Raw genomic sequence first — 26,821 nt, 5'->3', positions numbered from 1 at the left:
TTATTTTACCCTTTCTTTTAACCCTTTAGGGGGCGCTATGGAGCAGATTTTTTTACCTTCTTGGACGAGTGTCCCAAAATATATATATGGGATGTGCGGCCGATGTGTGTGGCTGATTTGGTGAGATTTTGTGCATTTTACAGCCCCCAAAAATCAATTTCCTGTTTATGGTGAGACATGCGTTTGATGCTTTGCCTGAATGTCTGCCACGCCCCCCAACTTTTAGATTTTGAGGGGTTTTTTCTGATAACTTTGAATGGTCAATGTGTTTACTAGAGAATGTGCGTGGTTTGGACTTGATCAGAGAAAAGGCCTAGGGCAAGATCTCTTAAATACGTACCCTTGCGAATCGGCCTGATGAGTGTGTCAAGTTTGGTGAGTTTTGGGACTTGTTGAAGTCTCCAAAAAGACAATTCACTTTACCAGGTAGAAAGAAAAAAAAATTCCTTAGGGTTACAAGAGGACATTCACTGACCTTGTCGCTGCTCGGGCCCTAATAAAATTAAAATTTGCATTTAAAGCGAGTTAAAAAAAGCTAAGATAGGAAGGAGGGGCAAATAAAAAGGTATGCAACATTTAGATTTAACATTTCACGTTTAGATTTCAATTTGATATTTATATTTTAAATTTAGATTAAAAATTAAACTTTTATATTTCAAATTTAGATTAAACATTAAACATTTATATTTCAAATTTAGCTTAAACATTTAACATTTATATTTAGCATTTGGATTTAACAGCGATTTTAACTTAAATGAATTTGTCACAACAAAATTAAATGTGAAGACAATCACAAATATTGTTCTACACGTGATAAAAAGTGATTTAAAAAATTCTCACTATGTTTTATGACGTTTTAGAGCTCAATGTGGTGAAATGTTGCTGTTATTTTCAGTGCGCCCCCTATGCAGCTGTTCACTTCTATCACACCTGGCTATGCAGACATGGGAACACATTTGTTTACATGTCTGACAAACCGGTCCTTTAGTCACGCCTGACCCTTGAAATGAATTTGAAGTCGTTCCCCAACCCTAACCCTGAACCTCCTCTGCTTCCTCACAGATGATGCTCAGAACAACATGGTAGTACCCTCCACCTCTGTCCTGCGATCAAGAGCATCAAGCCGGATTTAAGAGACGCACCGCTCGATATTCCTTACTTTGGCTTCAGATCTGCTCCGCAGCATGGAGCCTTAACTCAGCGATTCAAAACGCTGTCACACCATTCATCCTGCAGTTGTAAGCGACCTCTGTTCTGCTGAGTGCTCCTCTGCAAGCCTGGGAAGCAAAGTCAAGATGTTTTCAGCGCTGAAGAAGCTGGTGGGATCCGAGCCGGGGCAGCTCAGGGACAAGAACATCCCGGCGGGCATGCAGTCCATGAACCAGAGTCTGCAGAGGCGCTTCGCCAAAGGGGTTCAGTATAACAGTGAGTAACAGCTGATCAAATGTTAAATGTCACAATGTTAAATGTTAAATCAAATTGTTGAATGTTAACTCTGAAGTTTAAATATAAATGTTAAATATACATTTTAAATCTGAAAGTTTATAAATGTTAAATCTGAAAGTTTATAAATGTTAAATCTGAAGTTCAAATATAAATGTTAAATATAAATGTTAAATATAAAGGTTAGTTCTGAAAGTTTATAAATGTAAAATATAAATATTAAATAAAAATCTTAGATATGAATGTTAAATGTTCATGTCAAATCTGAATGTTAAATGTTAAATTTGAATGTTAAATGCTAAATCTGAATGCTAAATGTTAAATATAAAAGTTAAATCTGAATGTTAAATCTGAATGTTAAATGTTAAATATGAATGTTAAATGTTAAATATGAATGTTAAATCTTATGTTTCGATATAAATATAAATGTTCAATATAAATGTTAAGTGTGAAATATAAATGTTAAATCTAAATGTTAAATATAAACATTAAACATGAATTTTAAATGTTAAATCTAAAGTTTAAATATTAATATAAATGTTAAACACAAATGTTAAATGTTAAATCGAAATGTTGATTTTTAAATATAAATTTTTAATCTGAATGTTTAATCTGAATGTTAAATGTTAAATATAAATGTTAAATATAAAGTTTAAATATACATATACATTTTAAATATAAATGTTAAATATAAAGTTTAGATATACACATAAATGTTAAATCTAAATTTAAATCTGAATGTTAAATGTTCAATATAAATGTTAAATCTGAATGTTAAATGCTAAATCTGAATGTTAAATGTTAAATTGAGTGTTAAATGTTAAATGTCAAATGTTAAATTGAAATGTTGATTGTTAAATATATTGATCAGATTGCTTCAGATTAGAATAAACTGTGTTTCCTGTTCCAGTGAAAATCGTCATACGGGGAGACAGAAACACAGGGAAGAGTACTTTATGGCATCGACTGCAGGGCAAGAAGTTTGTAGAAGAGTATCTCCCCACGCAGGAGATCCAGGCCACCAGTATCCATTGGAATTACAAAAGTAAGCTGGACTCATTTATCCTCTCAATATGAACATCCTTCATCTGCTGCTGTTTTCTTCACCTCCTTAACTTGTTGACTGACATCTCCTGTTCTGCCTCATGATGTATTTCAGTGGCTCCATATCAAGGTAACAAAAAAACATAGATTTAGTTTTAGCTGAGAAGATTTTAGAGTCCTGTATTTGTGTTAGAGCAGACCTCCTCCCTCCATCACTTCTGCTTCTAGTGTTTTTAGCTCCTGGGTCATGTTGAAGTCCTTAAAGCTGGGGTAGGCGACTTTAGAAACACAGCCAGAGTAAACCCTTCTTTCATTACTGTGTAAGAATGATAAGAATATCCTTTTTGCTTGTTCTTCTTTCTTTTTTATCAGGTTAAAGAAAAGAACTCCAATATGGAAATGACTTATAGTGTCATCACCAGTCGATAAGACTAAAAATTTAGCCCACAGGAGATAACTATGGATGATAGCTCAGCTAATCTTCATCCTCACTTCAACTAGATCGCTTCTATGTCATTCCTTTGTGACTAGCTTTCTAGCTTTAGCTCGTACAAGATGCTACTCTTGGCAATATTTAAACAGTGAGGTAAGCCGTTCAATCAAAAAGACTGAAAGGATATTAAAGCCTGGACTAGGGATGTCAATTTCAAGCATTCTCTGTGATTGATCCGTGGAAATGTTAACAATCAATCATTGCTTAATCATTAAAAAATTAGACGTTTTCCATGTCAAAAACAACGCCAAATGTGTTTTTTTCACACTAAATCAAATTTTCCTTAGCAACACAATGTTTACAACTGATGGTATTAAATAACTACGGATCATATTGAGGAGTACAAAATGTAAAACAAGCTGAATATCAACATGTGGAGCAGGCTCATAATCTCTGCAGACATACAGTCATAAAAGTGAAGGCTCAGACTTCAACAAGGGAGCTGAACAGAAACATATTTCAGACTCACAGAGTCCAGTTTTCTGTCTACTTGTTCTTATTTTGAAGAATAAGCATGTGAATGTGGTCAGGTATCAGCTGGGAACACAACCAGATCCTAATCACGGCCAAATTCCACCAGATCCGTATCCAGTCCGTCTCCGATCCGTCACAGCACCAGATCTGATCTGTTTCTATTCTAGTCAATGTGTTAACTTCCACTGGATCCGCTCCGTTGCGGTCTGGCTGCGTCTCTGATCCGGCAGGCCAGAGTCCTCCGGATCAGATACACAAGACTTCTATTTCTGCCGGATGCCGGAGCACGACGCATCAATCTCAACAGAGCAGATGGAGCGGGACAGGAAGTCAGGTTTCACCAAAACAAAATGAAAACATCCAGTTAATTTTCAGAATAAAACACTCTGTGTTATCACCAGATCGTATTTCACTTAACTACAACAACAAACCGTCATGATGAGTGGAGCCAGGCCTGGAGTCAACAGGTCAGAGGTTTTCAGAGGACCAGAAAGACAACATGGATGAGGAGAGGAGGAGGAGGAGAATCCTTGATTCAGTGATTACAGTGGGTGAAACCTCGGTCACATGACTCCAGCTGTCTGGCGGTCCTGCTCCATGGTTGTTGATGGACGAGAGAGCACGGAGCCGGACCGCAGCGGATCAGAGATGGACCGGACAGTCCCTGCAGCAGAGAAAAGAAGCGCTTGCTGAGACCTATCGCTCAGCCGCAGAACCCTGCTGAGCGTCACACCTTCAGTCAGCTGATTCACATCGAAAACATGCTTTAAATGTAAAACACCTCCCTGATAGCTGAAATTTGAGACCACATGATGTTTGATCACCATGATAGACAATCAAAAACAAAAAAACATGTCAGAGTGAGTTCTTAAGAATCAATCAATCTATACTCGATTCATTGTTAAGGTCTGTAGCCTGGACAGATACCTGAGTTTATATTTTAATGTCAGAGGCTTTGATATTTTAACGGCTGTGAGGATGAAAATAACATTTCATCAAATCTACCAAACAGAGCTCTGAAAGGTTTCTTCTGACGCCGGCTTTAAGATGTCCTACATCAGATTGATTCTCCTTTGGAACATGAATAATGTGTCTGCTCTCTCTTTTCCTCTCAGCTACTGATGATGTGGTCAAAGTAGAAGTGTGGGACGTGGTGGACAAAGGTGAGTGTTGACACACCTGTCAGTTAGAGAGCCAGACTCTCCCTCACTGTAAGAAGTCACACCTTTATCTATATAATGCTCCTGCTGCAGTATGTCAGGACACCAAACAGACGCATGGGTGTCGTTTGTTTCTCTGTCCTCAGTGTTGATGTTGTTGTTCTTTTCTGTACCTCTCTTGCACTCATGTCAGGCCAAAAATATCCTCTTCCTGAAGGTGTAGGTGAGCGTCATCATAGTGTGTAGAGACTGAACTTGCTTGTGTGCTGTAGGTTTGCCCCGCCTAGCTCCTCTCTTTGTATCGGATATGTAAATAGTCTCAAGGTTTGGCTATTCCCAGGTTTGCTGTGTGGCTGAGTTTCAGCGTGTGTGCACCATGTGAGCCGTGACTAAATGCCAGCGATGTGTATTTACAAAGGCAGTGTGTGTTCAAACAACCCTGCAACACGCTTTTCAGTCAGAAAAGCTGCTGTGCTGCTCTGCTTGCATTACTTATCACAGACTAATGGAAAGCAATAAACTAAGCTGTGAATGTTAGGGATCTCTCTTCATGTCAGCTCGTCTTCACATATCTCTCTCCTGTTCTTTCAGGAAAAGGAAAACGGCGTGGAGACAACTTGAAGCTGGAGAATGAGACTCAAGAGGTGATTATCACATGAGTGTCATGTGTTCAGGGAAAGAGGCTGACTTAAAGCATGTGGGTCAGAGATGGAATTTGCCCAATAGGCCCTAAAGCCTCTGGTAACCAAAATCAACAAAAACCTTCTAACTATGATATTTCAGACCATATGTAAATACTAAAACTATGTAAAAATATTAAAACTCAACTTCGATCCATTTTTCCCCCAGGACCGGTTCACTAACTTTCCTCAGGACCGGTTCACTCACTATCCCCAGGACAGGTTCACTAACTTTCCCCAGGACAGGTTCACTAACTTTCCCCAGGACCGGTTTGCTAACTATCCCCAGGACCGGTTCACTATCTTTCCTCAGGACTGGTTCACTCACTATCCCCAGGACCGGTTCACTAACTTTCCTCAGGACCGGTTCACTAACTTTCCCCAGGACCGGTTCACTAACTTTCCCCAGGACCGTTTCACTAACTTTCCCCAGGACCGGTTCACTAACTTTCCCCAGGACCGGTTTAGTAACTTTCCCCAGGACCAGTTCACTAACTTTCCCCAGGACCGGTTCACTAACTTTCCTCAGGACCAGTTCACTCACTATCCCCAGGACAGGTTCACTAACTTTCCCCAGGACCGGTTCACTAACTTTCCTCAGGACCGGTTCACTCACTATCCCCAGGACAGGTTCACTAACTATCCCCAGGACAGGTTCACTAACTTTCCTCAGGACCGGTTCACTCACTATCCCCAGGACCGGTTCACTAACTTTCCTCAGGACCGGTTCACTCACTATCCCCAGGACAGGTTCACTAACTTTCCCCAGGACCGGTTGACTAACTTTCCTCAGGACCGGTTCACTCACTATCCCCAGGACAGGTTCACTAACTTTCCCCAGGACAGGTTCACTAACTTTCCCCAGGACCGGTTTGCTAACTATCCCCAGGACCGGTTCACTATCTTTCCTCAGGACTGGTTCACTCACTATCCCCAGGACAGGTTCACTAACTATCCCCAGGACAGGTTCACTAACTTTCCTCAGGACCGGTTCACTCACTATCCCCAGGACCGGTTCACTAACTTTCCTCAGGACCGGTTCACTCACTATCCCCAGGACAGGTTCACTAACTTTCCCCAGGACCGGTTCACTAACTTTCCTCAGGACTGGTTCACTCACTATCCCCAGGACAGGTTCACTAACTATCCCCAGGACAGGTTCACTAACTTTCCTCAGGACCGGTTCACTCACTATCCCCAGGACCGGTTCACTAACTTTCCTCAGGACCGGTTCACTCACTATCCCCAGGACAGGTTCACTAACTTTCCCCAGGACCGGTTGACTAACTTTCCTCAGGACCGGTTCACTCACTATCCCCAGGACAGGTTCACTAACTTTCCCCAGGACAGGTTCACTAACTTTCCCCAGGACCGGTTTGCTAACTATCCCCAGGACCGGTTCACTATCTTTCCTCAGGACTGGTTCACTCACTATCCCCAGGACCGGTTCACTAACTTTCCTCAGGACCGGTTCACTCACTATCCCCAGGACAGGTTCACTAACTTTCCCCAGGACCGGTTCACTAACTTTCCCCAGGACCGGTTCACTCACTATCCCCAGGACAGGTTCACTAACTTTCCCCAGGACCGGTTCACTAACTTTCCTCAGGACCGGTTCACTCACTATCCCCAGGACAGGTTCACTAACTATCCCCAGGACAGGTTCACTAACTTTCCTCAGGACCGGTTCACTCACTATCCCCAGGACCGGTTCACTAACTTTCCTCAGGACCGGTTCACTCACTATCCCCAGGACAGGTTCACTAACTTTCCCCAGGACCGGTTGACTAACTTTCCTCAGGACCGGTTCACTCACTATCCCCAGGACAGGTTCACTAACTTTCCCCAGGACAGGTTCACTAACTTTCCCCAGGACCGGTTTGCTAACTATCCCCAGGACCGGTTCACTATCTTTCCTCAGGACTGGTTCACTCACTATCCCCAGGACCGGTTCACTAACTTTCCTCAGGACCGGTTCACTCACTATCCCCAGGACAGGTTCACTAACTTTCCCCAGGACCGGTTCACTAACTTTCCCCAGGACCGGTTCACTAACTTTCCCCAGGACCGGTTCAGTAACTTTCCCCAGGACCGGTTCAGTAACTTTCCCCAGGACCAGTTCACTAACTTTCCCCAGGACCGGTTCACTAACTTTCCTCAGGACCGGTTCACTAACTTTCCCCAAACAGCTCAGAGTTTAGACAAACATCTCCGTCTGACACCCGGAGCCGAGCTCCCCTGCGTGAACATACTACACTTCAGCCTCCTCTGCTCCGGGCGTCCCATGGTCCTGATGCCCCGGAGACTACAGAGTGATTAAACTAATAAATGATAGAAGTCCTGATTCTGAAGTATTTTGTGACTCAGCACTCAGAGAACATTGCAAATGAATCATTTTCAGATTCTGAAGTTTTGATGTCTTTAGATTCAGAGTCAGACGGCTCAAACATGCAGGCTGTGAACTCTCTCTTGACCTGTCAATCAAAGAGTTAGGCCACGCCCACACAGTCCTGAGAAATGCTCTGACCTGTAAAATAAGATGTTTTTGAACAGAGTTTTTTCAGAGTTGTGGATGTTTATTTTCACTCAGATTTTTGTTGAAGCTTGATTACACATTACATTTTGATATTCTATGTGAATTTTAAATATTCCATTAACATTTCCAGAGGCTTTAAAGGATTCAAGTGTTCCAAACTATGAGTGTTTCTTCCTGTGTGTAACAGTTCCTCTTTATTGATATCAATATGTGCATGTGTGTGTGTGTGTGTGTTGCAGTCAGATGAGGTGGCCCTTGACGCAGAGTTCCTGGATGTGTACAAGAACTGTAATGGGGTCATCATGATGTTCGACATAACCAAGCAGTGGTAAGAGTTGTGCGTCCTGTTTGTCGTCCTCGCCCTGTCTCATCAGTGAACTCTGATGCTACAATATGCATGGACAGATAAGGTTTCAGTCTGTCTGCATGTGGCTCTGAAGTTTCCACTGTGGGATTCTGTTCAGCTTCAAAGCAGAAACCTTCAAACACATTTCCATGCTATTTTGGGCGTCGTGTCTAACGTAGTAAAGTAGATCCATTTTTTAAAGAGACATAAAGACCTGCATGTCTTGGAGGAAGATAATGCACCCACATGTGTCTCATTTGTTGGCTGCTGTGCCTTGCTCATGGACGAATGTGTTACCTGTTGTAAAGCGATCGCTCTCAGTGCCGTCAGACTGCATAAATAACATGTTTCTGTTTCTCGTGGCCGGCTGTTTGAGGAAACGGTGAGGCATTAAAGTTAGCTTTAACAACAAGGTGACTCCAGCACAGCACAGACAGCCATAATATTAAAAGAATAAAATACACATTTTATTTTGTTTCGGCCCCCCAGCTGTCATCAAGCTACTTGAGTCGGTATCAGATTCATCCCCTCTTTCCTCCACATTAAGGTTGTGTTGTTGCTTTCAGGACCTTTAACTACATCCTGAGGGAGCTGCCCAAAGTACCCACCCACGTGCCGGTGTGTGTCCTGGGGAACCACAGGGACATGGGCGAGCATCGCGTCATCCTCCCAGATGATATCAGGGATCTGATTGCCGGACTGAACAGGTATGGATCAGCTCGATGATCAGATTAAACAACAACTCTCACTGTGACGGTTGTATGTGAAAGACAATCAATGCATATTTGGACCCAAGACTGAAAAGCTGTCTGAGTTTTGGCTCTGTTCAGCAGCAGAGTCTCAACGTAGAGAAGTTTTGAAGATTAAATATAATTTGTATCCAGTTTTTAAAAATAGTCCCAGTGATTCCTCGTCAGTGATTGTTCCATGGTGATGGATTCTTCTCTGCCTGTTGCGGTGGATTTAACATGAAAGTGTCCTCATTCAGCTCTCCTTATTCTCTGAGCTCTGCGGTTCACACACCTTTAACCAATCAGAATCAAACATCTCACACAACCGGAAGATCAGCGAGAAAGCCTGGTAATCATGCACTATAAAAGTTGCTGCTAGCATTCCAGTGTTAAGATGTTTTAGTAATCTGTAGCGGGCTGACATGAAGAAGGGGAAGTGAAAGAAACACAAAGAGGCCTTTGCTTGCTCTGCAGATTCCCCCAGCTCTCTTGATTCAAGCTCCACCACTCACAACCAATCACTTCAGAGTTTTAATGTTCTACTTCTTCTTTGCTCCTGATTCTGCAAACCATCATCAACGTGATAATAAGACGCCACACGTCACAGTAGTATGGAGAGTTTATTCCCACGATGGCAGAGGATTGTAAGCGCCCATCAGATAGTATTTTGCGTGACATCTCTCCACACAGATCCGGTCTCTAGTGGAGTCCAGCAGATCAATACTTCCGCGGCTCCAGTCACTTGTGCAGCCATGCCATGTTCCTGTTGATTTTAAATCCCTTGCAGTTAAACTTCGCTGACACGGCGTAAATAATCGTTCCTCTAAAAGGAGCTGAAAGCAAAGCCCTGCAGAGCTCAGTCGGTTGCTTGTGTTTCCTGCCCGCACACTCTCATCAGCCGAACACGTCTTCAAATAAACGATGTTCCCCTCTCACCAACTCAATAGAGTAATATGCCTGAGCCCATTCTCCTGCCCTCTTAAAGTATTAAATGTCTGCCGTGAAAGATAACTCATTGTACTTGATGTGTTTACAGACCAATGGGATCCTCTTACATCCACTACGCTGAGTCCTCAATGAAAAACGGGTTTGGCTTGAAATATCTGCACAGGTTCTTCAACATCCCCTTCCTGCAGCTACAGGTTATTTCTCTTGTCCTCATGATTTATCTTTACCTCATATTTCTTCTAACCTTCTCCACATTTCTGTTTCTGATGTAAGGATCCCAGTAAGCTCAGAGTCACATGCTTTATTGTTAAAGCCCGAGAAACATTCTTTCTATTCATGCTTTCAAACAGTGTGACTACAGAGGCTTAATCCGAGCCTTTAATAAATCATTCATGTCAGCTTTGTGTGTGTGTGTGTGTGTGTGTGTGTGTGTGTGTGTGTGTGTGTGTGCAGAGAGAGACGCTTCTAAGGCAGCTGGAGACCAACCAGTTAGACATGGACGCGACGCTTGAGGAGCTGTGTGTCCAGCAGGAGACCGAGGATCAGAACTATGAGATGTACGGTCTGCCTTTTCTTTGTCTGTCTGATGTTAGAGACCCAAAGAGGGCAGAAGTAAATCTTGCTAAAGGTTTTGTGCACTTAGTATTTTCTGTTCAGTGCTGCACACTTGAAAGCTCGTCCTTTCAGGGACTCTGTAGTGCTGGGGCTGTATACTACAACAGCCAAATCCCACCAGGTCCGTCTCCGATCCGTCACAGCACCGAATCTGATAGGTTTCTATTCTAGTCAATGTGTTAACTTCCACTGGATCCACTCCCTTGCTTCGGAGCCCATCGGAGCAGTACATCTCCACCGAGCAGATGGAGCGGGACAGGAAGTCAGGCACCAAAACAAAATGAAAACATCCGGTTAATTTTCAGAATAAAACACTCTGTGTTATCACCAGATCGTATTTCACTTAACTACAACAGCAAACCGTCATGATGAGCGGAGCCAGGCCTGGAGTCAACAGGTCAGAGGTTTTCAGAGGACCAGAAAGACAACATGGTTGAGGAGAGGAGGAGGAGAATCTTTGATTCAGTGATTACCGTGGGAAAACCTTGGTCAAATGACTACAGCTGTCCGGAGGTCCTGCTCCGTGCTGCGATCTGAAAACACAACCGGTGGGTGTTGACGGACGAGAGCGGATCGGAGACAGATCTGGTGGAAGTCCTGTGTAAAGCACAACAGATCGGACATGTAGAGGGGATATGTAAGATGTTAGGTATTTCCCTAAAGATATCAGGACGTTAGAAAGTAAAGTCAAAGCTACTTTTAAAATCTTCACAAATCTAAATCAGTCTTTGTTAGCTGATCTTTAAAATCAGGTGGAGCTGGGATTTGGGAATAATTACTCCTCTCCTGATTCCTGCAGTTTCCTGGAGAACTTGGAGTCTCGCAGTAAGGGCTACGGCTCTCCTGGTCCAGCCAACGGTCAGAGTCCCTCCTCAGGTTCCCAGTCCCCCATCGTCCCCCCTAGTGGGGCCTCCACAGGCAGCTCCAGCCCCAGCACCCCTCAGCCCCCGATTCCCTCCCAGGTTATTCCACAGTCGCCATCTGTGGCCGCGTCCTCCCCTCCACCGCCACTTTTTAGTGGAGTAGCTTCACCTGCTTTCGAGCCAAGGCCCCCGGCCCAGTCTCCAGAGCACCTTCAGTCCGCAGCGGCATCCGGAGCGACAGGCCCGCAGAAACGCGGCTTCATGTCCCGCTGGTTCGGTGCATCTCCTGCTGCTGAGACTTCTGCTTCTGGATCAGGTCAGTCTCCTCTTCAGTCCACATGTCTTTAACATCAATCAATCAATCAATCTGTATTTGTTATCCTCAGACTCTTTCCAAACAGAGCAGGTCTAGACCGTACTCCATGTTCTATTATTAACAAAGACCCAGCATCAAGACAGGATAAGATCCAGTCCCATCTTACAGACAGGACTCAGTCTGATCTCATCTTAATCCACCATGAGCAGAGCACTTTGCAGCATTTAGCAAGTTACAGTGGCAAGGACAAACTTCCTTTAACAGGCAGAAACCTCCAGCAGGACCAGACTCATGTTAGACACACATCTGCTGAGACCGTGTTGGAGAGAGGGATAGAGGGAGATGAAGAGAGAGAGAGAGAGAGAGAGATGATAGTGGGGAGACGGATAGTAGTAATTATAGCAGCTGGAGTCTGGCTTTCAAGTTTGACTTGTAGATTTCAGTGTCTCATATTCCAGCTGAGCACAGACCTTTATAGTCTGTTATTTGGGTGCAAAAACTCTTCCTTCTTTCAGTTTTCACTTGGAAACAAAAACTTCAGTCGACAGTAAGCAGTCACAAGATTCATGATCTAGCAGTGGAGTAATGTGGAGCTTTTACAACGATCAAATGACTGGCTGGTGTGTGAGCATCATGTGATTGAACACTTTTGTTGGACTTAATTAATTCGGCAGCACATGGTAGGGCTGCGATGAGAGCTTCTTAACGCTCGCTGTGGATTTTTAATCGTCTACGATTGTTTAGTCGTTACTCATAAATCTTACTCTATGTTTTCCTCAGAGGACGCGTCCGCTCCGGTCTGTCCTTCAAAGGTTCAGAGTGTGGATGACTTTGTTCCGGATGAGAGGCTGGATAAAAGCTTTTTGGAGGACAGCCTGCCCTCCAGGAACAAGGTCCAACAGCCTGGGCCGGCACAGGGAGCGGACAGCGACAGGTGAGTGTTTACTCATCTTAAATATCCTCTGAGATGATGAAACTAGTGAAACTTTAATGATGTTGTATTTATTTTCTTCACATGAAGCAGGAAATGTACTGATTGTTTAGAAGAAGAAATGAGGCTTTAAATGTTGCAGTCTTATTAAGTGTTGACTCAAAGTGTCATTCAGGCTTCATTTATCAGACTTCTGTGCAATGCAACATTAGATTTTAATGAGGTTGAGGTTTTTACACAATTTAAAAACTATTGAATATTGAAACATTGAGGCATTTACAGTGTTAAAAATGCACTAAGAAAAATCTGTGTTTTGCATTCTACGGAAACTTCAGAGTATATCTGTTGACGAGTGATTCTTACGGCATTAGAGAACTTTACCCTGGAACTACATGCGTGCGACTGGTGGACCCAGGGTCTAAATTTAGTTCAGGGTAGATAATCTCCCCCTTAAAAAGCCCCTGCTAGGGGGGTAGTACTTTTCAAAGGTACCGGGACTTTCGGGGGGAAGGGCCTGCAATGCTGAACGTGTCTGATTGGTAGATTAACCTCAGTGTTTTTATTCCTCCCTCCGTCCACAATAACATCACACACATCTGTGATTCACTTGATTTCTCTTTCTTTCATTAGTTTTGATTTGTTCTATCTTTTTTGTATGTGTGTGTACTTTTCAAAAGAAGAAGCTGTGATTCTCTTGATTTAGCAGCTTGTAACAGTAGTCTTCTCTCAGCCCACTGTGAATGTGTCTCTCCCGGTGTTCCGGTTTTAAAAGTGACCCTGTAAACTGGAGACCTTCAGCTGAACGTGTCAGTGTTTGTGGAGTTTACGCAGCTGTTGAAACACAGAGGGAGTTCCTGGGAATGCAAACTAGTTTAGTTTTTATTAAGATTTCAAAATATCCTCATCAGATATTTAATGATCATCTAAAGACGTTTATGAGGGATGCATCCGGCTGAGAGTCTCCAGTTAACAGGGTCGCTGTTTAAACCAAAACACCGGCAGATCTCTGCCACGGCTTTTTGAGTTCAAAAGGATTTTAAAGCCGTGTTGAAACGTCTTTGCTACTCGCGCTTATCTCCTCTCACGTGTTGATTCAGTGAATCCATCTGTGATGAAATATAGCACCATCTAAAACAGCGCCAGCTGAGTCTCTTCATGCTAACATGCTAACTGTTGTGTTGCTCATAATGATACCTGCCTGTCCGTCTGCTTCTATGGTGTCATCTGTGATGAATGGCATTCCTCTTTGTTTTACTGCCCTCTACTGGTCTGGTGGTGTAGTGCATTTACTTTTTTTTTCTCCATACGTCACTGGCCTGATTTGCACAATCTACCCGGGACTTCAGCCCGTAGTTGAAACGCAGACAACAATGGGGGCACAGGAACCTTTTAGTTCAGGGTAAAGTAGTTCTGGGTGCTAAAAGACCCCGGTACTCTCAGTTAAAATGCACCTTAAGCCTCAGCTTGGTCAGAAGTTCTTGAAATATTCTAAAACCCTGTTCTCTCAAAGATAAAGAACTGTCTTCCCTCTCTCTCCCAGCGATGGTGAAGGCAGAGGAAACCCCATGGTGTCTGGATTCCAAGATGAACTCGATCTCGACGACACAGAGCCCAGCCTTCCTCAACCTAAGACCCTGCCCCCGAGTAAAGACATCACCCTGACCAGTGACGAGGAGGAGGGAGGGCCCGTAGCCCTTACCATCACACAAGATCAAGACCTGGACAGCGAGCCTGAGCTGAAAGCGTGAGTCCTTGTTCAGAAGAAGACGGCTCTAAAGCCCAGAATCAGTTTTAGGGTTGAGTGTTGAATCTGTGATGGAACCGGGCGAGGGTTTTAAAGGGAGTACGGTGATTGTCAGGAAGACAACGGTGCTTCATTAAAGGCTGGAATGGCAAAATGCACACACACACATAAGAACCAGCACACCTTTGCACTTTAATTATCATATTCAGAACATTTAACCCTTTTAACGATGTTAGAGTAACTGCTGAGGCATTATTAACCATTTCCAAGTTTTAAATGAATCTGAATTAGTTGAAATTTTATGAATAAAAGTCAGATTTTTTTCTTTCCTATTTTAATCACAAGTTCCCTTTTTTATTAGTAATGAATATTCCTGACCCTCATTTAACAGATATTAGGATTATTAATAGAGATGCACTGATCCTACTTTTTAGGTATCAAAACTAGTGTTAGTTTATTAACTACACTAAGTGACTCTGAACAGCTCTAGAAATATTGAATATGACTACCACTTTGCTCCGCGGCTGATTTACGTCTTCTGAACACGTATACGGTCTGTTTTGTTCCTCTACACTTTGGAGAAATGTGACGGTGAGATAAAGCTGATTAAATCAAGTTTGTTTTTATCAATCACAAATGTTGCTTACGCACAAAACAGGCCCTGAAACTGGCAGGCCCTGTTGTGTGCGTAAGCAACGTTTATAAATGAGACCCCTGGTCATTTGATTTAAAGAAAAACAGAGAAGGTATACATGTAGATTCTGCGTCGGCACCGTGCTCAAGTTCCTGTGCTGCCCAAAGTGACATGTGATGTGTGCACTCAAACCTAAAGTGATGTAAAATCAGATATGTCTTCATTTTGGCTCAGTAGTGAACTCTTCACCTCAGTGTGTTTCAGCCCAAGCTGTGAATCATTCAGCTCTGCCACAGAATGTTTTCTGATGTTCTGATACAGGTAGTCACATTTAGAGAGTGGGTTTCACCCTGACGGCTGCTGACTTCCTGCAGTTTCTTAGATTAATGGATAAAAACTTATATGTTTGTTACTGCTGTAGGAAAAGATTAAAGTGTTAGTGCAGAATGAGCATACACAGATGAGATGTAATAAGCTGGTGCAAATTATCTGTGAAATAACTTACCTTACTATCTATTCATAAGATAGAAGTGTATATATCTGTAATGTTTCCTATATTTTATTTTAATATTTTATTGTATTTTACTTTTACCTTTATCATTATTATTACTATTATTATTATTACCATTATTAATATTATTGTATAATAATTTGTATTTTTTTATTTTATTTATTGTATTTTACCATTACTATTATTTTTTCTTTTCATTATTTATTTATTTATTATTATTATTATTATTATTATTATTATTATTATTACTATTATTATAATTACTATTATTATTTATAATTATTCTTATCATTATCATTATCATTATTGTATTATTACTACTCTTATTATTATAATTATTATTACTACTCTTATTATTATAATTATAATTATTATTATTATTATTATTATTTTTATTATTATTATTGTTATTATTATTATCAGTATCATTATTATTATTATTATACTTTTAACTATATAAGTACAATTGTTGTATTCCCTTGTATGGTGATGTAAGCTGCTTGAGCAAAAGAATGTCCCTCAATGTGGAATAAATAAAGTATAAAGTAAGTATATCTTAAAGGTGAGCTTAAGTTTGATCCCTCTTTTCAGGCCTGCAATCCACATCACAAAGCCAAAGGTGGCATCAAAACCTCCAGAGCTAAAGGTCCAGACCGCAGCACCCATCTCCCTCACCCTGACTCCTGCAGCGGAGCAGCCCACCACCCGGCACCAAGGCAAGAAGAAGGGAGGCACCCCGAAAGGAGATGACTCTGATACAGATCCTGAGGCTCCTGTAGCCCATCAGATGCTCTCCTTCATCATGGACGACCCCGACTTTGAGTCAGAAGCTGCAGATACACCAAAAAAAGCGAAGGTGAGGCAGAGCGGCGTCACAGAGGAGAGATAGTCTGAGGTTAACTAGGGTCAGGCTTGAAGTCAAATCTTAATCTCTGTTCAGGTTTTTGAAAACATTTGCTCTTGTGCGATTGCAGGACATATTCCCCGTCCGAGATGAGCTTCTGTCCGACCTCTCTGATGATGACCTGCAGCTAGCCAAGGTGCCAGAACCTCTGAAGCCCACCTTGATCTCCTTCAAACACAAGGACGACACTGACCTGTTCGGCCTCGGCATCCAGGAGGAGGCTGCTCCGGCCAAAGACAGCAGCGAGGAGCAGGACGGTGAGTCATGACATAAAGCCTGTACACAGTACTCCTGAAAATGTCTGGACTTTATCCAGGCGGAACTGCTGACTTGAATGTTTATCCGAACAAGTAAAGTGCTCGGGGGGGAGTGGAGGTGTTAAGGCATCAGGGAGAAGTCAGGAGCCTTCCCTGTGACCGAGCTTTCAGATTGATGACATTGATCATAACTTCCTCTGCTGATAAGGGAGAATGGGGTTGGTTGTCACATGGGTTGGTTGGCACACTTGTTTTATCTTGCCACCAGGGGGGCACTGTCTCTCAAATTGGGGTATGGACATTTCCAGAAGTAGGATCAGAGCTCACCTACATAGTCTTCTCTGGAGTAAGACAGCTGAACTTGAGTATGAGAGGGCTTTTTGTGTTTTTCATGTCAAATTGTAAATATTCAGCTCCTCAGTATTTTTCTTCTAGACTTTTAAACGATGGGTTTATAACAAAACAAGTGTTACCCTTACAAAGTGTGAGGGGAAAGCTATAGTTTAGATTTGTATTAGCTAGCTAAGTAGTTGTTAGATGGCTGTTAGCCTTGATTCTAGCAAAAAAATTCAGTTGGGGTTGGTCGTCACATTCTCTTTGGGGTTGGTTGTCACATGTAACAACCAACCCCTATGTTGGCAAAATCATGCATGGTGAAATGAGTTGGAGTGTGCAGACCCTACATTTGCCATCACTGTAACTCAGACAGTGATTGCATGTAGCCTAGTTGAGTCGGCCATTATTGTTAGGCCTATTTGTTTTGTTCTTTATGTTGTTATATAGGCTGGCCTAAAGATGTGTTTACTGTTCATGTTCCTCACTCATTTTATGTTAAAATGCATTAAGTTATGTAGGCCTATCACTTGTCAGTGCAATTAAGCTTTCAAATTTAGTTCTGCCTTCTTGCCTTTTTTAAGAGATTTTTCCCATTAAAATACCATTGTGACAACCAACCCCATAGTGTGTGACAACCAACCCCATAGTGTGTGACAACCAACCCCATAGTGTGTGACAACCAACCCCATAGTGTGTGACAACCAACCCCATACTGTGTGTGACAACCAACCCCATAGTGTGTGACAACCAACCCCATACTGTGTGACAACCAACCCCATACTGTGTGACAACCAACCCCATACTGTGTGACAACCAACCTCATAGTGTGTGACAACCATCCCCATAGTGTGTGACAACCAACCTCATACTGTGTGACAACCAACCTCATAGTGTGTGACAACCAACCCCATACTGTGTGACAACCAACCCCATAGTGTGTGACAACCAACCCCATAGTGTGTGACAACCAACCCCATAGTGTGTGACAACCAACCCCATAGTGTGTGTAAATCAACCCCATAGTGTGACAACCAACCCCATAGCGTGACAACCATCCCCATAGTGTGTGACAACCAACCCCATAGTGTGTGACAACCAACCCCATAGTGTGTGACAACCAACCCCATAGTGTGTGACAACCAACCCCATAGTGTGTGACAACCAACCCCATACTGTGTGTGACAACCAACCCCATAGTGTGTGACAACCAACCCCATACTGTGTGACAACCAACCCCATACTGTGTGACAACCAACCCCATACTGTGTGACAACCAACCTCATAGTGTGTGACAACCATCCCCATAGTGTGTGACAACCAACCTCATACTGTGTGACAACCAACCTCATAGTGTGTGACAACCAACCCCATACTGTGTGACAACCAACCCCATAGTGTGTGACAACCAACCCCATAGTGTGTGACAACCAACCCCATAGTGTGTGTAAATCAACCCCATAGTGTGACAACCAACCCCATAGCGTGACAACCATCCCCATAGTGTGTGACAACCAACCCCATAGTGTGTGACAACCAACCCCATAGTGTGTGATAACCAACCCCATAGTGTGTGACAACCAACCCCATACTGTGTGACAACCAACCCCATAGTGTGTGATAACCAACCCCATAGTGTGTGGCAACCAACCCCATACTGTGTGACAACCAACCCCATACTGTGTGACAACCAACCCCATACTGTGTGACAACCAACCTCATAGTGTGTGACAACCATCCCCATAGTGTGTGACAACCAACCTCATACTGTGTGACAACCAACCTCATAGTGTGTGACAACCAACCCCATACTGTGTGACAACCAACCCCATAGTGTGTGACAACCAACCCCATAGTGTGTGACAACCAACCCCATAGTGTGTGTAAATCAACCCCATAGTGTGACAACCAACCCCATACTGTGTGACAACCAACCCCATACTGTGTGACAACCAACCTCATAGTGTGTGACAACCATCCCCATAGTGTGTGACAACCAACCTCATACTGTGTGACAACCAACCTCATAGTGTGTGACAACCAACCCCATACTGTGTGACAACCAACCCCATAGTGTGTGACAACCAACCCCATAGTGTGTGACAACCAACCCCATAGTGTGTGTAAATCAACCCCATAGTGTGACAACCAACCCCATAGCGTGACAACCATCCCCATAGTGTGTGACAACCAACCCCATAGTGTGTGACAACCAACCCCATAGTGTGTGATAACCAACCCCATAGTGTGTGACAACCAACCCCATACTGTGTGACAACCAACCCCATAGTGTGTGATAACCAACCCCATGGTGTGTGACAACCAACCCCATAGTGTGTGATAACCAACCCCATAGTGTGTGACAACCAACCCCATAGTGTGTGACAACCAACCCCATAGTGTATGACAACCATCCTCATACTGTGTGACAACCATCCCCGTGATGGGGTTGGTTGTCACAATGTGTCAGAGTGTCTTTGATAGTTAATTGCCTCTTTGTACAATGAGATGGAAAATGAGAGGGATACACATTTCAAGCCAACACCTTAAGCTTCAATTTAATGTAGGAATGACCATTGAAAGATGGAACAGTAAGAAGTGTGACAACCAACCCCGTTCTCCCCTTCTCTTGATTGCTCACTTCAGATGTTTGTATAGAATTCTCCTTACACATGATGTCATGATATTAACACAGACACAATTTCCATCCCTTCATGCAGGGGGTTCCTCCCCCTCCCCAAGAGCATCTAGCAAATCCGGTTTAATGACTGTGCTGATCTCCTGATGTGAGACACATGTCTGAACGGAAAGTTCCTGAATGCTCCTGAAACTATCGTGAAAGGGTCAGAAGTTCACGTGTCAACACACTTCAGGGTCAGGTTTTAGATTTTGGATCGCTTGTTGAATCGGTGGTTCGATCAGGGGAAGAGTTTTCACAATTTTCAGCTTTGTCTGAGACTCGTGAGTAGGTAGCTTTTTATTCAAGTGTATTTAGATCAATATGAACCTTCTGCCTGAGTTAGGAGAGTAGTGAACGTTTCATGAACGGTCTGAAGACTCTTCTTGGTCTCTGACGACAGGGAAACTTCTCTTATCTCACACGCCGCGTGGCTTCCTTATCGAGTTATCTCTTCACAAGAAAAGAGTGGGCAGGAAGACGAGGTTAATCAGCCTGTTTGTTAGTTTGTTTACAGAGATTTGATGTCCCACTGCAGAATGTCAGGGTTTGAATCAGTGAATTTAGAAAAGAGGACGATCACAGATGTTTGAATAGAAACGTATTTTTCTGGTATTACATGGTGAGATTTAAATCAGGTGGTTATTAGACAAGACACGGCTACTAACTCAGGATGCAGACAAGTTGGTTAAAAACATTGATTAAAGATGATTTTATTGATTTAAATGATTTATGTTTACAGTTTTTAAAAATAGTCCCAGTGATTCCTCGTCAGTGATCGTTCCATGGTGATGGATTCTTCTCTGCCTGTTGTGGTGGATTGAACATGAAACTGTCCTCATTCAGCTCTCCTTCTTCTCTGAGCTCTGCGGTTCACACACCTTTAAAAAGAAACTAATGTCACAACTTTGAACCCTGCTGCTATCATCACCACCGCTCATGGTTAAACTTTCTTTGGAGAGATCGCTAACCTAAAGTTTCTCTCACCTGCTCCGCTCCTTCATCATATTGATGGACAGGATTAAATATGAAAATGACGGTAACCTGCCGATTTAGCATGCTAACCAAAAATAACGGTTTTACCTATGGACTGTTTAATAAATGGACGTAGTCTCTGTGACATCACCCATCTGTTTCTGAAGCACTGTTATGTAGCCAATGAGCCTCCACTTTATCTGACTGTATGTCCACGGAGACTGTTTTTATCAATCAATCAATTAATCAAGCTTTATTTATATAGCACATTTCATACAAATCAAATGCAACCCAAAGTGCTTTACAGCAACTGAAAAACAAGAAAGAAGCAGAAGTAAAACAATGGCAAGACATATTAAGGGAAAATAATAACAATGATAATAATAAAAAATAGCACTAATAAAATTAAAATAGAATAAAATAGAGACTAAATGAGCCTGATCCTTGATATTCAGCTTGAACATGCACCTGTGTTCAACACCGTCAGCTATATGCATTGTGTTGCTGTGGAAAATATAATTTAGGGGAAAAGCAACGTGTTTAATTTTTGATGTAAGAAAACTGTTTGTTTCTTATTGATTTATCAATAATTGATCGTTAACATTTCCAAAGATCGATCATGGAAAATACTTAAAATTTACATCCCTACTTAAAATCAACTCTGGGGCACTGGTGGCCTAGCGGTCTAAGCGCCCCACATACAGAGGCTACAAGTCCTCGTCGCAGGGGTCGCCGGTTCGATTCCCAGCCGGTCGACCATTTCCTGCATGTCTTTCCCCGCTCTCTACTCCCCACATTTCCTGTCTCTCTTCAACTGTCGTATCAAATAAAGGCAAAAAGCTCCAAAATATAAAAATATATATATATATATATAAATCAACTCTGAAGTGAATTGGAAGCCAGTGGAGGGAAGCTGAGACAGGCCTGATGTGATCCCTCTTCCTAGAACCAGTCAGAAGCCTGGCTCCAGTGTTTTGGACCAGCTGCAGGCGGGACAAGGCCGACTGACTGATTCCAGACTACAGGGAGTTACAATAATCAAGGCAGGACAAAACAAAAGCATGGATGTCTATTTTAAGGTCATTTAGAGAAAGATCTGGTTTTCACTTCAAGATGGTTCTGAGCTGGAAGAAACTATCCTTCACCTGTGAATCAAAAGTGAGGCCTTGAATCCAAAATGAATCCAAGGTTTTTTCGCGGCGGCAGCAGTAGCTCAGTCCATAGGGACTTGGCTTGGGAACCAATGGGTCGCCGGGTCGAGTCCCAGTATGGATGAAGCCTGGGCATTGCCGATGTGCCCTTGAGCAAGGCACGGAACAGTGCTCTTGTTGATGGCAGCATCCTCACACTAGGCTATCCTCCATTGGTATCACCCACACTCCATTAGACTGGTTCACATCTTACCTCTCTGGCCGCACACAGTTCACTCAGCTCAAGTCCTTTAAATCCACTCCTTCCTCCGTCACTACAGGGGTGCCCCAGGGCTCTGTCCTGGGGCCCCTCCTCTTCATCATCTACCTCCTTCCCCTCGGTAATATCTTCCGCAAATTCAACATTCACTTCCACTGTTACGCAGATGACACCCAGCTCTACCTCACCACTAACCCTGAAAATTAACAGGTCCACTCTCCCACCCACCTCCCTCACTGATTGCATCTCTGAAATAAAAACCTGGTTCACCCTAAATTTCCTTACATTAAACAGTAATAAAACCAAGGTTCTCCTCATTGGCACCAAATCCACTCCATCCAAATCCAACAGCTTCTCCCTCACCATTGATAACTCCTCCGTCTCACCCTCCCCCCAGGTTAAGAGTCTGGGTGTCATCCTTGACAGCACATTATCCTTTCAATCACACATCAATATCATCACCCGGACTGCCTACTTCCATCTTCATAACATCAATCGTCTTCGCCCCTCCCTCACCCCCCACACTGCCGCCATCCTTGTCCACAGCCTTGTCACTTCCCGTCTGGACTACTGCAACTCTCTCCTCTTCGGCCTCCCTCACAAATCCCTCCATAAACTCCAACTGGTCCAGAATTCTGCTGCCCGTATCATTGCCCGAACCCCCTCCATCCACCACATCACTCCTGTCCTCCAACAGCTCCACTGGCTCCCTGTTCAGTTCCGTATTCAATTCAAAGTCCTCCTGTTAACATTCAAGACCATCCACAACCTCGCCCCCCCATATCTGTCCGACCTCCTCCATGTTCCCACTCCTTCCCGCTCCCTCAGATCCTCTTCCTCCATACACCTGTCTGTCCCCTCCGCCCGTCTCACCACTATGGGGAGCCGAGCATTCAGCCGCTCTGCTCCCCGTCTCTGGAACTCATGACCACCTCAACTCAGAAACACAGATTCTTTCCCCCATTTCAAATCACAACTCAAAACATATCTGTTCAAAACCGCTTACTCCGTCTGACTCCAACTGCTCTGTCATTTTGTTATTGTTTCTATTTTTTCTCACCCCTTGTTAGTTTATATTGTTTTCATTTCTGACTCTGATTTTGTTTCCTTTAATGTAAGTTTGTGTATGTATATATGTATATCTGTGCGGTGTCCTTGAGTGCCGAGAAAGGCCTCTTTAAATAAAATGTATTATTATATTATTATTATTGTGTTTCTGGATGAGTTGACCTAATGGGAGCATGTAGAGGGAGAAAAGAATTGGACCTAGTATAGAACCTTGGTCCAAGGTTCGGGGACCCCATTAATCATAAATCTGTATTTCATTCTTCTCTTCCACATAAAGACGGGAAACACTCCTCCAAAGACAAGAAGAAGAAGAAGAAGAAGAGCAAAGAGGTAACAGTTGTTGTTCTACTACAATCAGTTTACACCGTGTGTGTGAAGTTCTGTAACATCAGTGTGATTGTCTGTCCGCTCATCAGGAGGACGACAAGAACAAAAAGAAACACAAACACAAGAAGAAAGAAAAGGACGAGGTCGCGCCCGTGGACGAGAAAGAGAAGAAGAAGAAGAAGTCCCGGCCCAAGAAAACAGACGTGGACGAGCTGGAGGACTTCCTGGGCGGAGGAGCGGGCTCGGTGAAAAGAGACGACGGCGATTATGAGGAACTATAAAAAGGCGTCTGCTGTGGCGAGGTTCAACGAGCCGCCGCAGAACCGCAGAGACGTGTTGTTGCTTCAAAACCTCCTGGTTCCTCGACGAGCAGAAAGCAGCATCAAGCCATACGCAATACACACGGCTTCTGATGGTCCTGAACCACGGACTCTGGTCCCCGTTTGTTTCTTGATTGATTTCCCATCTGCACTACTGCTATCACTTCCATTCCAACCAATGAGAGACATCGGGGAGACCCACGAGTACTGTAGTGAATCCTAATGATTGGCGGAGCCTCTGATTGGCTCTTCGTACTTTGACTTTTTTCTTAATGTCTTCTTTGATTTGATACACTCTGTAAGTGATCCACTCCAAATCTCCTGCTGTAAATACGATTCCATGTGTCTGAGTATTTGGTGGATGTTAATGATGAACGAGCGCATGCTAAACGTGACGACTGGCTCTGTAGAGACTCCGTAGTGTTCTGTCTTCTCTTCTTTTCTTCGTGTTGGCTCGATGGTTGATGGCAGATTTTAGTCTTGTGTCTAGTTTGAACTTTACTGTCGTGAACTTTGCCCTCTAAGACAAACAAGATACTCCCTCTTATAGTGCGTCGACAGTAAGCTCGCACAAACATCCCCCTTTGATTGAGTCTCTGTTTACTCTGCAGCAGCTTTTATCTGAGCTGGAAACACATCTTACAAAAAGAGGATTTAACCAGGCCTCAAATAATGTTGTGCGTTTCTGCCCGACCAAGAGAAACATGTTGTTTCCACTTGCGCCCCACGCCACACTCCTACAACGTCACATGTTCAACTGAAGCTCACCTGATTATCAGAGAGGAAGTAAGTTAAGGCTGATTTCTACGCAGAGGCCCACGCACGTAGCTGACGTGCACCTCCTCCAAAATGTAACTACACAAACGAGTCAACACGGGCCGCAAGCCCTCTGATTGGTCAATTCGGCAGCATTGTATTTCCCGCATTTACACATAGACTGTATGAAATATGGACGTAGTATCCGTGACGTCACCCATCTGTTCCTGAGAGCTGTTTTGAAGCCATTCATCGGCGGCAGCCATATTGGAAATGCGGAACTCAATCAGTCATAGTGTGACGTAAAGAGGCGGGGTTTGAGCCTCCTAGCTAACAGCTATGTGTTCCCGACTGGGAGTCAGGTCAGTCATGTCCTTATTTTGGCAAAACTCGTAATCTTAATATCTTCTGAACCGTCACGTTAGAAATAAATTCACTCCTGTACAGTGTGTGCCGATTGAGAGATTAGCTTCGTAGGGCCAAGCCGTCTTTCGGTCAGTCTCCGATCCGTCACGGCACCGGATCTGATAGGTTTCTGTTCTATACAATGTGTTAACTTCCTCTGGATCCGCTCCGTTGAGTTCCGGCTGTGTCTCTGATCCGGCAGGTTGGAGTCCTCCGGATCAGATACGCAAGACTTCTATTTCTGCCGGATGCCGGAGCACGACGCATCAATCTCAACAGAGCAGAGGGAGCGGGACAGGAAGTCAGGCACCTTTCAGAATAAAACACTCTGATCATTTTTAACTTAACTATGACAACAAAATGTCCTCTACAATAGAAACCTCTGAATGATGCAGCCTGGGAACAGATCTAAAGAGATGTGAGTGTCTGGTCTGATTCGCTTCCACTCAGCTGATGAATCAGATCCTTGACGTTTTGGAAGCGGCCCTTTTCTCCTTCAGAGTGAGGACCACTTCGCTTCAGAGCATTTTTAGAAATCAGTTGAGCTGGTGTTAGCATATCTTGGTCTGTTAATGACATCAGCTGTTAAGAAGTCACTCAAGTTATTTCCTCTAATGGCCCAAACATCCAGTGAAGTCCCCCGTCCCTCTCCGTGGTCGTCCCTTCACACAGTTCATCCTCCTCTTCATTTCTGCGTTTGCCTTAACGGAGTTTTGCTACAAGGGAATGATGCGCAGCTGTCCTCATGAACCGTCTAAGTGTTCTTACTGTAAAGTGTTGGGGAGCTCTGTGGGGGGTTCAGAATGTGGTTCGCCTTCCTCTTAATGAAACAGGATCTCTGTGTGAAGCCTGCAGTGAATCAGTGGCTTGTTGTTTGTTTGATTCTCATTGGACAGCAAAGCCCCATCCAGTCAAGGAGTTCTAATGAAACCCTGCTTGTGCTTCTCTTTGTTTTATCGTTTTGTTATTTATTGCTTCTGTGTGAGTTGTGCTGAATTTGTCCCCCAAACCTCCTCCTCCAGCGGTCTCCTCCCACTGCTGGTGATGAACGTCTCCACTTTGACTCCACGGTGTGTCCGCTGCTTCAGATTGCCGGCTCACCATAAGCAGATGATGTGCAGTGTCTTCCTTGCTTCAGAGGAGTGGAGCATCGTAGAGAGCTGATGTGTATTTTTAGACATGTTTTGACAGATTTCATACAGTTTTCCATCTCACTGTCCAACGGTTACCAACAAATCATGTTTGATTCTCCAAAGTTGAAACTATGCAGCATTGATCCTGAACACTGTACGCTCTCTTTCTGTCGTCTGTCATGTGATTGAGGATAAATGCTGTCAGCACAGTTTCAAGTAAAGCATGAGACTTCAATGTACAGCAAGAAAAGAATGTATAAAGTATATGAATAGATCTATATATTTGAAGGGCTTTCTTCCAAAAATGAAATGTGCACCAGGTGGAAAATATTGTTGATCCAAGGACAGAGAGTGACATCTGAACATCAGGATGAGGGATTTTTTGGAACGAAGCCCTTCATTTATTTTTCACCCCATGTCATGTTCCATCTTTACACTGTGTGAGTTTGCCTGTTTGGTTTGTCCAATAAATGCAAACTTATTTCTTCATAAAGAAGACTTCCTGGGTTTTATTTTACTGAATTTAACTATTACAGCAATTTAAAAAACATCAGTGTGTGTCTGTGGATGTGTTTGAGTCCTAACCTCAAAGGAACACTGAAGCAAATCCCTCCTGTGTCATTATTTAGTTTCTATGTTGAGCTGAGACAAAGTTAGCTTTCTATAGTTTAAAATATGTACAACTGTTTGAATGCAGAGAACAAAGCAACTGAGTTTTTAGTATGGGAGGTAGAGCCTTCAGTTATCAGGCCCCTCTCCTTTTGAATCATCTACCAGTCAGGGTCCG

At 43.3% G+C, this 26,821-nt stretch overlaps 1 protein-coding gene across 1 annotated transcript in view; it reads left to right on the top strand.

The window, feature by feature from the left end:
- The window catches only part of rabl6b (RAB, member RAS oncogene family-like 6b), a 29,786-nt gene extending 3,259 nt beyond the window's left edge, over nt 1–26,527 (top strand). Inside the window, exons 2-16 of the mRNA XM_034691982.1 lie at nt 1,063–1,425; nt 2,354–2,488; nt 4,570–4,617; nt 5,206–5,258; nt 8,070–8,158; nt 8,743–8,883; nt 9,944–10,049; nt 10,309–10,412; nt 11,270–11,649; nt 12,430–12,583; nt 14,121–14,324; nt 16,061–16,325; nt 16,444–16,630; nt 23,371–23,423; nt 23,510–26,527. Of these exons, the coding sequence (XP_034547873.1) occupies nt 1,296–1,425; nt 2,354–2,488; nt 4,570–4,617; nt 5,206–5,258; nt 8,070–8,158; nt 8,743–8,883; nt 9,944–10,049; nt 10,309–10,412; nt 11,270–11,649; nt 12,430–12,583; nt 14,121–14,324; nt 16,061–16,325; nt 16,444–16,630; nt 23,371–23,423; nt 23,510–23,701 (2,241 nt within the window). The 5' untranslated portion in view covers nt 1,063–1,295 and the 3' untranslated portion in view covers nt 23,702–26,527. The remainder of the gene's footprint in view (nt 1–1,062; nt 1,426–2,353; nt 2,489–4,569; nt 4,618–5,205; nt 5,259–8,069; nt 8,159–8,742; nt 8,884–9,943; nt 10,050–10,308; nt 10,413–11,269; nt 11,650–12,429; nt 12,584–14,120; nt 14,325–16,060; nt 16,326–16,443; nt 16,631–23,370; nt 23,424–23,509) is intronic.
- The last annotated feature ends 294 nt before the right edge of the window (nt 26,528–26,821 follow it).

This window comes from Notolabrus celidotus, chromosome 9, assembly GCF_009762535.1.
Source record: "Notolabrus celidotus isolate fNotCel1 chromosome 9, fNotCel1.pri, whole genome shotgun sequence".
In the NCBI taxonomy this organism is placed as follows: domain Eukaryota; kingdom Metazoa; phylum Chordata; class Actinopteri; order Labriformes; family Labridae; genus Notolabrus; species Notolabrus celidotus.
The sequence above is the reverse complement of the archived record's forward strand: the minus strand, read 5'-3'. Positions and strand labels throughout refer to the sequence as shown.